At 37.7% G+C, this 12,840-nt stretch overlaps 1 protein-coding gene across 1 annotated transcript in view; it reads right to left on the reverse strand.

The window, feature by feature from the left end:
- Positions 1 to 640: 640 nt before the first annotated feature.
- Rx (Retinal Homeobox) overlaps positions 641 to 12,840 on the reverse strand; it is a 50,190-nt gene continuing 37,990 nt past the window's right edge. The window contains exons 5-6 of the mRNA XM_036367371.2: positions 2,254 to 2,419; positions 641 to 2,143 (exon numbers count right to left, since the gene is read on the reverse strand). Of these exons, the coding sequence (XP_036223264.2) occupies positions 1,284 to 2,143; positions 2,254 to 2,419 (1,026 nt within the window). The 3' untranslated portion in view covers positions 641 to 1,283. The remainder of the gene's footprint in view (positions 2,144 to 2,253; positions 2,420 to 12,840) is intronic.

The raw sequence follows: 12,840 nt of genomic DNA on the forward strand, positions 1-12,840 counted from the left end.
ATTAGGAGATTATAATGCTGCTTTGGATAATAAACTATATTCGAGAAGATATCTTGAAAATAAAAAAAAAGTTTTTCATACAAGGACTTGATTCGGTTCGATCAGTTTGTAGGGCAGCTATATGCTATAGTACTCTGATATTAACCATTCCGACAAAAGAACAGCTTCTTGGCGAGACAAAGACGAGTGAAAAATTTCTGACTGATATTTTAAAAATTGAGGAAATAGATCACGTATAAGCAGAAAGACGGAAAAGACTAAATCGACTCAGCAAGTAACGCTGATTATTTATATAGACCGCCTTGCCTTTTGTGTGTTACAAAATATGTGGCAAACTTAAGCTGTTCGGGGTATAAAAATATGAAAAGAATAACTCTTGTAAATCAGTATAAAATGAATGAAAAGAAGATAAAGTGTACACTTGTATACGATTTTCGTAGTATTTTCATAGGTGCCACGGAATATTATTATTACGTTTGTCTTAATGGATCAACCAAATTTTCTATGCAACATCTTCGTTAGCTTTGAAAGATGGAATCCCAAAAATATTGGAGATCTACTTCCAGCATGGCTATATGACTCCGATGAATATTAACGGCATTATGAGTTCAAAAACGATGAAGAAAAACGATTTTAAAAGTGCTTTGATGTTATTCAATAATTTATTTACCCACTAAGTTTAGCTATACATAAGTAAGTGGAATGTGCTTTCGTGGTAACTACGTACATACATTCGTGCCTACATTTTGTAGACACTGCTAAAACCCATACTTAATTCTCTAAGGTCTTTTAGTATTTACAAAAGTTGCGAGTTGCTTTTCATTTCTTTTCTAAAACAAATTTAAATTATGCTGTAGGAGCTAAAATTAAACGGATAGCGATATATTAATTGAGTATTTTGATTCGAGCATTAAATTTGTATGTTCTAAGTCCTAATTTTTATATTATATATATATTATATAAATGTATTTGATGATTATACAATAGCAGAGAGGCATCCTAATAGATAGAATTCTATCATACAATTTATCTAGAGGCTACTCATACACGTTTTCAATTTGCCAGTGTGCGTGTATGTGTTTATTTGTGTTTGTGTTGGATTTGCTTACATTCGATCCCTATTAAAATACGACAATTATTTACTAATTAAAATCACTAATCGCTGCAATCCAACAAATCAATTATAAATACAATTCAAAATAGAAAGCGAGTATGTGCCTGGGCTTCTATGACTCCACCGCAGTTATCCATGTGTGTCGGTGGTGGGGTGCGGATGGGGACGCTTAGACCATAGCCAGCCCTTTGTTGATGCTTTCCAAGTGTTCTTTTGCTTTGATGCGCAGCGTCGCTATGGAATTGGAGCGTATATCCGCTGTCTGCGGTTGATTTGCCGAAATCGGCGACTGCCGACTGATGGGATTGGTTGTTGTGTTATTGCTGGGTGCATGGCCAGGCGGGGGGCTGTCGCGCCCCACGTCAAGTAGTTCCATGCCGGCTGCTTGGGATTTGCCGTGACCACCGCTGCCAACGCTATTGTCGCCGCCGTGCATTGCTTCGTGCGCGTCGGTACTTGTGGTGAGATTTTGCGGTGACTGTTCTAAAGCTGTCGGTTGAGTCGCGCGTTGTGATGATGATGAGGCTGATGACGTGGCCGGCATTGATGACAGAGGTGGTGGCAGTCCACCGGACATGCTAGTTGCCAGTGGCGAAAGCGCTGTTCGCATGCCGATTGCATTCGAGGGGATCGACGCTGATGCGTTTGTAGTCGCGATGGCTGCTGCTGTTGCCGCCGATGACAACGACGCGGAGGATGATGACGTAACTGACGTTGCAGTTGATGAACTCAGCTGTGGTGGCATTGTGGCCAAACTCTGTGGTGACATGCGCGACAGATGTGGTGATAAATGTGACAATTGTACATGATGACCGGGATGCGTAGCGGCGCTTAGTGCTGATGGTGGTGTCGGAGGGGGTGGTGCGCCTGGATGACCGGTGGGTGGTGGAGGGTGAGCGGGATGCATAACGGGGACATGCGGTCCATGACCCATGGCAGCCAGACTGCTCATAGTCAGATTGGATGGAGCCAGACTAAGTGGGGGCGTCAAATAGCTGGGATAGACGGTCTGCGGGTGTGAAAGGAAACCTGCCGAAGGACGAAGTTGGATGTGAATAGAGAAAAACTTGAATGTGAATAAAAAAATAGTGAAATGCTAATTGAATTACAGTTAATGAGACAAATGACTTGATAGTTACCTGGCAGTGCCGAGAGAAGTGGCGGTGATAACCATGGATCGACTGGCAGACCGCCTGCGCCACAGCCCAAACGATGCGGAAGTTGAGTGAAGTGCGTGAGACCCAATCGCAAGCTCTCCGATTTCTCTTGGCGACGCCATTTAGCGCGACGATTCTGAAACCACACCTGAAATAAAGAAATTTCAAAAGTCATGATTTTTTCTGCAACTGTTAACTATTAATAACTCAGAAAATAAGATATTTCTTCAATGTAAGGTATTATTATCAATACTCCATCAATAGTCAAAATTAAACGATGAACCCTTTGGTGGGTCTCGCGCCTTTGTTGCTATTTTTAATGCTCATTAAAGAATCAGACCTGCCACTCACACACACCCAAGCGACACCCGCACTTAATTACACTTCAACGACGTTAATTACAACAACAACATCACAAGTGAAAACAAAATGGCGGCAGTGCTCATTAGCGAAGAAAAAATGTAGACATTAATAATGAAAATAGAGGCACACAAAGTGTGGTAACCTCAAAACGAGCATAAAGGAGGGGCGTAGAGGGGCGCTAAGGGAGTGAGTAACAAGCAAAGAGCAGAAGATAAAATTCAATTAGTGCTTCGGCACTAATTAGAATTATCGTTACAATGAGTGGGGTATTGTTGTAGCGGCTTCTCTCTGAAAGTGACAGACACACACACAACATACATAAATACATATTTTACTAATTGGTACGCTTCGGCATAATGAGAGAGCAGATTGGCGGTTTGTTCAAATTGCTGCTACAATGTCAAGAGAATTAGTAACACAGAGAAAGTGAAAGAGACAAGGAGAGCATTGAAAAGAGACAGTGGTTAACTTTAATTCCCTGTGAATGACAGTTTACCCCACCAAGCACTCCACTCCCACAAAGGCCCCCCAAACCGACTGTGCAGTCGGCAGCAGGACACCTAGCGATTGACGGTCGTCGACTGGCGCACAAAGTAATTATATACAATTTACGCGAATTAATAGGAATTATAATGATGGAAATTGAATTTCAGATGCTGTTGGTGTAGGGGCATGGAATCTGCAACGGAAGGCAGGTGTGGAAGAAGTTAAGCAGGTGTTTGTGAAAAAAGTGGAAAATGTGGTTTAATGCTGGCTGTGAGATTATCGGAAGGCTTTATTTACTTATATTGAGCGCTCGTTAATAAGAGAATATTATTGGAGTATAAAGCTGTAATCATTGCATATTAAATTTTACTTGGTATGAAAATAAAGTATTTGTAGGTAACGGACTGCTTTATCTTCTTAACATTGTAAAGTATATATATCTTGTAATGAATACCAGGTATCTAAAGAAGTCCCTTTCCATGTCATAGGTTTTTGTAGCGCAGGAAATAAATAATGAAGCGCTGTGCATTGGTGGATGATTCAAACTTGAACTATAATAATTGGATAATCACTTTGAAATCTTATACCAGTCGGGTACTATAGTATAAAAAAAAAATATTTTTATATTGCCCGAGAAAAAGTATCAATCTTTTCATATATTTCTTTCGGAATCAAAAAGAAGAATCAAAATAATAATAAAACAAGAAAAAATGTTAACTTCGGCTACACTGATGCTATAATACCCCTCACAAGTTCATTACTTGTAGCAAAAATGGTATAAAAAGATCTCTATCTTGACTTTGATCGGTCAATTTGAACAACTGCTATATGCTATAGTGCTCCGATATAAACAATATGTTCCCAGTTTTTAGCATTGCCTTGGACAATAATCTGTGCCCAATTTCGTGGAGATATCTCATCATACAAGGACTTGATTTTGATTGATCAGTTGCCATACAAAGCTATATCGTGTAGTGGTTCGATATCGGCGGTTCCGATAAATGCGCAAAGTTTCAGATCGATATCTCTAAATAATGAACAGAAACCCGCTATTATTCCTGCCGCTTGCCTTACTTTTTCGTGATCCGGTAACTTATTGGATATATCTTAAGTCAGAGAATATCAGAAAGGAAAAATTAATCACCTATTTAAGTTCAATTTCACCATTTTTATATTTAATTGCACACATTATCCGTTCTGGGTCCTCTATTAGGAATTTTCCACAGTTAGTTCGAGTATATGTAAGTGTTTCTATAAACATAAAGTATGTATGGATGTGTGTTTTGCTCACCGCAGCACGTCAGCTTCGCTGTTATAATTTGCGTTTGTGCTTCTTCATTTTAATTAAATCATCAAAATCAATTTTGTAATTTCCATTCATGGCGCGCCATAATGAAAATAAACACAAGCAGATACAACTATATACGCACACACATACATACGCCATGCATGAAAAATACCAATAAGTGAGAGGCTGTGTGTGCGTGTATTCGAAATACCGCCCATCTTTTAATAACCTTAACCCCCCAGTCTGCCGAGCGCCAATCAACCACCCACAATTGCAGCCCGACATCCATTTAAGCGCACGTAACGGTGGTGCAGCAAGGCAGGGATGCTGTGCTGTGACGCTATGCAAACTTCGCTCACGAAACCATCGCTCTCGCTCTCACGCGCCGTTAACTGATATGCGTCCATTCTCATTTTGTTGAAGTCAGTGGAATTTGGGGTTGCTCAAAGCAGTTAATTCTCACTTGATGAGCTGCAGCTGCTCTCTACCTAATTATTGGAGGTGGTAGGCCTCCACCCGCATGTACTAGCTCTTCGGAGTTAGTGAGTTTATTTATACGCATCTCGGATGGCGACGTCAACCACTTTTCAACTTTAATCTACAACAATTTGGGTCGTTTTTGTTTGAATAGTTATTTGTTATTGTTGTTGTTGTTTGTCTGTTAAATCGTGTTGTCTCCACAGTACCGTACCCGCCTCCCACCACTCTACACGCTTCAAAGTTTGCAATTTTATTGGAAAACTTCTTCGCCAGGGGCATCACAAAGCCAGCACACCCCACCCAGCTTATTATCGTAGCCGACCGCCCAACACCCAGTAAGCAAGCGGGCACCGAGTTACGCACTCTCGTTGGATTTGCCGATTGTGCTGCGTTTATGTTTTTTTTTTGATTTTGCTGTTGCTGTTGTTGCGCCAGTGCTGATGTTGTATGCTTTTATATTACGTGTGTTATTGTTGTTGTAATTGAATTGTACACCTTTCGAGATTGCTGGCCAGCAAGAATGTTGGAGATCTCTCGTCACTGAGGGGATGAACCATTTCGGAAGGGCAAACATCAAGCGAATTCAAAGGTGAGTTATCAGCGCAGCTAGGTAAGCAAGAAGCGGGGGGGAGGTAGTTTAGTCTCCCCTCAGTATGTGTGTGCATGGCTGCAGCGTATGATGTTTCATAAAAAGTGAACTGTGTGCTTGGCTTGGGGGAGAAGGGTCTGTGTGGCGGTGGCAAGCAGCCGAACAGGCGAGCGAGCGAGCGACCGTAAGAACACAAATTGCTTTTCGAATGTTTCTGACAGTTTGCAAATTGGAAAATTGACTTTTAACACACAAGAGTTCCAGCTTAATAAAAGCGTTTCGACTTTACAAACACAAATGTGTGCGCAGCAAGGCAACACTGACGGCGGCAGCAGCAACAGTAATGCCAGCCAAACCAGCGCTGCCAACACACACACACACATATTATATATATATATATATGTATGAATGCAAATGTTTACATGTACATAGCTGCAAACGGTTGCGAATAAAATGGCTCCGCTTTCTTTTTGGAATGTTTCCTGGTAAAACGTGGCTTTGTTGGCCAGCTCACTCGCCGCCAATTTAGTTTTGAACATGCAGCCAGTTTGAAAATAAAATGAAGAAGACGAAAGCAAGCAATAAAGAAAACATTTCGTGGCGGTTTATCTATCCCAATTTAACTTTCTTCTTCTTTTTTATTAGTCTTGTTTGGTTGTTGTTGCTGTTATTGTTGTAGTGGCAAATCTCAAGTGGTGCGCAAATTAGGTAAATCAGTTTGAAGTTCGTTTTCGCCAGCTTTATCGTCGCTGCGAGTACTCACAGCCAAGTCGCCCACTGTGCGAACGGTATATTCTAATATTATGTGCATGTGTGTGTGAGGTTGGTGTGTTTGGGACAGTAAAGTTTTAAAAGTTAATAATTGTCAATGGAAATTTGCTGATATTTATGCTGGGACGTTGCCACTTCAACATTGTTTCAAGGAAAATTAAAAGTTTGAATGAAGAAAAACGTTTTTTCGAAATGTGATTTTAGCTCCTTAGTAATTAAAGTAGGGAGGATTAAGTATGTATGCTATAAATAGAAGATTTAGTCAGAAAATAATTTCTTAAATTATTGGTTTTGTTTTAATAAATTGTTGTTTTAATTTCGTAAAGGCAAAATTAGATTTTAAAACAAATATGGCGATTTTATTAAGGCTTAGATAATAAATAACCCATTAGTTATAGCCAGAACAGACATATTATCATAGCAATATTTGTTAAAATATATTTGTCATGGATAGTAAGGCTAAGCACATTCTATTCTATTAACTATCACTTAACTGATTCTGTAGTTTGATTTTAAAAGGCACGAGCGGTACAACTACTTTGAAATTTCGAAAAAAAATTTTTTTATTTTTTTCCATATTTCGATAGGCTAGACCCTTAAAACTAACATACTAAAATTATAAATCGTTATCCTGAATGGTCTTTGAGTTACAGCTATCTAACTGCTTCAACCGCTCAGTTCAATCAGCTCCATCAGTCTGCAAATTTGCTTGAAAGAAAACCCTTTTATTTGACGAGGTGTCTTCAGGAAATTTGGCAAGGATTATTACCTAAAGCAATAATGCAATCTCCATAGAAATTGTTCAGATCAGATCACTATAGCATATATCTGCCATACAAATTGAACGATCCGAATCAAGTGCTTGTAAGGAATCTTTGTATTTGTGAAGGCTATTATATCTTCGGTGCAACCGAAGTTAGCGTTTTTTTCTTATTTTCAGCTTATTTTGTGCTTATATATGTTTTCCTGTAGTGCAATAAAATTTCAGTATTTCGATTGTATGAAAAGTGTAATTTTTGCGAGACAAACATCATCTAAGGTCTAATCAAAATTGCGTAGAAGTGGAGTTCTATGAAATATAAAATAAGTTCTAGAATACACGCACCTCTAGAATGTTTTAATCATTATCTGGTCGACGTACAACTTCATGAGTTCGTGGAAAACTTATACTCTCAACTTGACAGAGGTCTATAGTCTTCAATGCGCCGAGAAATCTTCAAATCAGATTCATCATCTTAATTAAGATATGTAAAAAACTCCAATATCACAGGAAATTTCACGAAATGCTAGAGACTTTCGCTAGCTTTACTAGAAGCATCGCTGTAGATGTGAGAGTGGCATTAATAATGAATTGAATTATCGAAGTCTTTCGATCATTGAATCCACACAAAGGTTTTTTATAAAGAGAGGCAATCTTATCCACACGAGACGTCAAAAAGGAGATAAACGAGAAGTTACTGTTTGTAGTGAATAGACAAATATATGCTGTCTTGCTATAAAACCTTTTTGCTACAGTTCTACCAAAATTTTATTTTTTGATCGGGATTCCAGTGTTTTTTCCATACTTAGATACGTTTTAATTTTCAAAATTAAAATTCAGCTACCATAGTTCGATCAATATGTTTACAGGCACAAATTGTTCGAAGTATATATGTATATATCAGTGAAAATTTCTTCGTTTACCAAAGTTTGTATAATGCATTCCAGGGCAATACCAGCAATTAAAGTAATGTATGCGATATTTTACTGTTATTTCCGGAAAGAAATCATGTTCGCGTCTGTGCCACCACTGTGATAATTGCCGAAGTGAACGTAATAACGGGTTATCAATGTAGAGTTTACGCTTCAAAGTGCAATTCAATCAAGTTGATTTTGTGTTTGTAATTCATTTACTCCACCAATAACGGTTGGACAACAACATAACGTGAAGCGAAAAAAAAACAAAATGTTTCCAACAAATTAATTTAAAATAAAAGTGCAGGCTGTGCGATCGATAAGCGTCGCAACGCACCACAGGTGGGCGACTTATCAACGATCTAATCAAGGAGAAAATTGTTGCAACACGCCGGAGTAGAGTCACACAAACATATATAACCGAAATTTTAAAATGTGTTCTGAAAACAGAACTAATTACTGAGTTATGTTAATAATGAATTTAGGAGTACACACACACACACAATTGCCCTTATATCTGCATGCATGTAATTTTCGTGAGCGCGCCGACATCCTGCGGCGTTTCAGGACATTGATAGCGGCGCCTAACTGTGTGAATTTCGCTGCGAGCGTAAAGCAGAGTGAATGTAGGGAGAGAGCGCTGACAGGGCAGACGAAAGGCTTAATTCAATTAAAATCGTTTGCGCTCGTTTTTCGTACTATAAATTACAAATATACAAATATGCATATTAATAAATGTGTATTTATGTGTGTCTGTGTGTGTGCTGCCCATTGCACATGGCGCTGCTGCTCAAAAGTGCAGTGCCCCGCAGTTATAATTACAGGACGCGCATATGCAGGAACAAAACTCATGTGACAGCCTAGCCGACGACCAGGTAAGCAAAATGCTGAGGCATAAACGACTGTGCGACAGAGTGTGTGGAGAACGGAGGGGCGCGCAGGCGACATATGAAAGGTTCCTGTCATAATCATAAACAAAACTCCTTCATTCGCAGAGAATTATGACATGTTCTGTTGGTGAGCAGCGTCTACTCAGTATACGAGTACAACAACATATACTGTTTGTTGTTATGGACGACTGAGTTTACGAATCTATTGTTTTGCGGCATTGATTTAACTTCACTGGTTTTGCTTTGCTTTTCGACGGCTTAATTTTTAGTTCCGCCTGCTGTCGGCTTCATCTTTTTCGCCAACAAAACACATCCTGTCAGTTTGGCTTTCATTTTTTTCTTCATTTGCCTTGTATTTCATTGTGTCAGCTTTGTTTAGCGATTTAATGCAGACCAAAAATGCGAATGAAATGTTTTAATTAGTTTAAATACCGACAAGGATATTCATTTCCACACAGTACCAAGCGAACAAATGGAGCTTTGTGAGAGACAGGTAAAAAAAAAATATGTTCTGGCGTTAGTTAGCGACAACCAGAAAAAACTTGTCGAAAATAAAGGAGCTAATTAAAGTTATGACTCGGTTTGACGGTGGATTACTGCGCTAGAACTTATATATATTATATAGAAATATTTTGTTGCTTTTATATTTAAAACAGGAAGCCATATCAATAATTCAGCGGATCTTCTTAACTAATACAAAAAATTTGAGATCTTTCTAAGAAACCTCTGATAAAAAATTAAAAAAAAAATGTTGAAGGATAGGTTCAGATAGTAAAGCCAAAAATCTTCTGATTTGTTCTTCTTTGAATTAATAGCGTTGAGCTGATACTCCCGTCTGTATGTGCCATACTGTATTTTGCAAAACAGCACAAATAAGTTTATACCGCTATCGATGGGAAGAGGAACCAATCTAGATTGGAAACTTTCGTATTTTACGAGTAAAATATTTTTATTTAAACTGAAGAAGGTTTGGAGACAACAAATAAGGATTTCTCTCCAAAAAATAAATGGCGAACTCATTGAACCACTACTCAGAAACAAAGACTTGAACCACTAAATTAGACTCTCTCTCTTTTAGATTCTAAAAAATATATCAATAAAAATGTATTTTAAAATGGTTATGGAAGCGTTTAAAATTAGGCATCTTTTATTAAATTAGGCTCGAATTAGGTTGATAAAATTTTGGTCTCAGCGGCAGTTATCTTCTAAAACTAGATCAATTAAAGAATCTCTGAAAATTCTACGTGTCTACTTCTAGTTATGAAGCTCATTATTTTATATTGCTATATTCGAAAGAGTTGAGTCAATTTAACAAAATTCGCATTATCCTTCACTACACACTTTACTATAGAAGTTACTACTAATAATACAGAAATCTAATATTAGCGTATAGATAAAGATGTGAAACGGAAATATCAGTATTAATCTACGTTTTGGGTACAAAGCCCTCACCTTCATCATGTAATTCTGGTGTAACGCAACACGCTACACGCGCATCTTGTCAGAAACAACAATGCGAATGGAACAAAAAACAAGAAATAGTTCAACAAATTGCCACCTACAAGTGACATACAAAACAATGAAGCTATGTCAATCAAGAAGCTTGCCACAAACTTAATGCCGGAGTAGCCGCTGCGATACTGTCGAGATCTCAACTAATTCACCAATCACTTTTGTCCTTCATTCCACCCATGACGTGTTATGTTGCAAATTATTGTTTTTATTGTTTTTGTCACAATTCACTGCTGCCGCTTGACATTTAACTTTACATCGTTGACATTTTGTTGTAACCTGAAATCTGCTACTTTGACAAACAGAAGAAAAATAATAAGAATCACAGCGACTGTGCTAAGCAGGGCGTGGGAGGAGAAGATGAATGTGTTGACTATTTGCGCTGTGCAGCACGTGTCGTCATGTATTTAATTAGCTCCTTCAAAGGCATACGCCTGCCACAGGCGCTGGTGGCGGCGATGGCGGTGCACAATGTCCTCTACGACTAGAAGGTGGCAAAACCGTTAGACGTATCGCTTCATTATGCTGGCATAGCAGTTCATAGCTGATGTTGGTGTTGTTTATGACATTGGGCGTTCTATTTGTACTTGCTAAATAAGCAGTTAAATCGGCAAGCACAACAACATAACGCATATACAAAGAAAACAAAGAACTTTATGCAGCCAGCAACAAATAAGATGAAATGTAAATATTTAAATCATAAATAACGCACACACACACACATACATGTGTATATAAATACACACTAATGGATAATAAACTGGCTAGTAATGAATCGATTTATTGTAGATTCATTTACTTTTGAGTTGTGCGAACTTTGCAAGGGTCCCCAATAACGGTGTGCGTGTGCAAATGAGTAGAGCGGATTAATAAAATTGATTTTTGAATTAAATATTCAGTATACTATTGTAGCTAAAACTTTCCACTTGTCCAATATTATCGTACTTGTTCTAACACTCACATAATTATAACAGCAACTTCTAAGGTCAAAAGCATGAATATCTATTTAATTATTATATAACACAATTAAACTTTACACCAATCGTCAAATAGTGACAGCTCATTGTTGTTTTTTTATTAATTTTGCTTTTTCGGAACAGATGTTCAAAAGCATTCGGAACTGACTGCCATAAAGCTTCTAAATACTTAAAGCTAAACAAATAAATGTATAGAAGTATTAGGGTGGTTAGCTTGCGGAATATTTTAGATTTCAAATCATAAGAGTGTTACACCATATACATATATTTTTGAATATATATGAGTATATTGAATATAGAAAGTCCTTAAAACGGGTTACCTGGGTTTCGTCGAGCAAAAGACGCCCTATTTTCAATAATTTATTTTTTCATAAAAAGAATAAAATATTTTATTCAAAATTTTTATTATTTCAAAGATACATATTTGGTAAGTAATTAGTGAAATTTTCAAAGGAAAATATTTAAAACTCGGGCAGTACAACGTCATTTCCGGCAGTCTCTAGGAAAAAAAGTGCTTCCGCGTTGACAGCAAAACTTCAGACAGGATCATCAAAAGTAAATAGAAAAAAATAAGTGTTTGAAATAAGACCATTGAACACCTTTGTAAAATTTTAATCGATCTTAAATAGTTCATGAGAAATCTTAACAACCGACTTTGAAAACACAGTTTCGAGAAAAAAGCCTAAAACTTTAAGGTGACTAAATACCTAACCTCGAACGCGCAACTTTTCAAAGCTGTACCTCCAAAACTATTACTGGGATCAACTTAAGAATTTAGGACAATATTCTAGAGATGTTATATAATTAAATAAGACAATACATTTTTTTTTGAAGACGTGCAGCCCATGTAACCCCTTAAATTTAACAGTATTCAAATATAATAAGATAAGAAATCCATTATTTTTGCATTAAATTGAAGGTTTTTTAGCATAGTTAGAATGATCCGATTTAGGTCACATATGAACCATTCGATAACTTGTTGGAATTTTGAAGGTAATTTTATAATGCCACTCTTACTGGGACAGTCGGTTTTCAGAAGCTTCGCTTGAGGCGAATTCCTCACCAGCCAAATCATTCGTCATAGATAGAAACAGGTAGTAATCACTTGGTCCAAGGTTCGGACTTTAGACGGTCCAATCATTGAAAGTAAAAGTCCGAATTAAGAGTTTGATCATGAGCAAGCATTTCTGAGTAAACGATTCCCTGTCAATCCCACCAAACACAGAGCAAACCCCTTCTGATCGTCAATTTTGGCTTAGCCACCGTTTGCGCCGCAATTTGACCACAGCCGACAGTTTTTTTAAAGCAAAATGTTATCTTTCTAACGCGATTTAGCGTAACCCGACCAAAGAGTACCAAATCTATCTATTAGAGGAGTAATGTATATCTCTTTTTACTAAGCCTAAAATTTATCGGGAGAATGACAATTGTTATTTCGCTTATCCGATATGGACTACCCTAAAGAGTAAGTTAACTAAAAAGAATTAATTACCCAGACAACATTTCAACAACACAAAAGAATTAACCCACAGAAGTCGG

The sequence above is a fragment of the Bactrocera oleae genome, chromosome 4 (assembly GCF_042242935.1).
Source record: "Bactrocera oleae isolate idBacOlea1 chromosome 4, idBacOlea1, whole genome shotgun sequence".
NCBI classification, from domain to species: domain Eukaryota; kingdom Metazoa; phylum Arthropoda; class Insecta; order Diptera; family Tephritidae; genus Bactrocera; species Bactrocera oleae.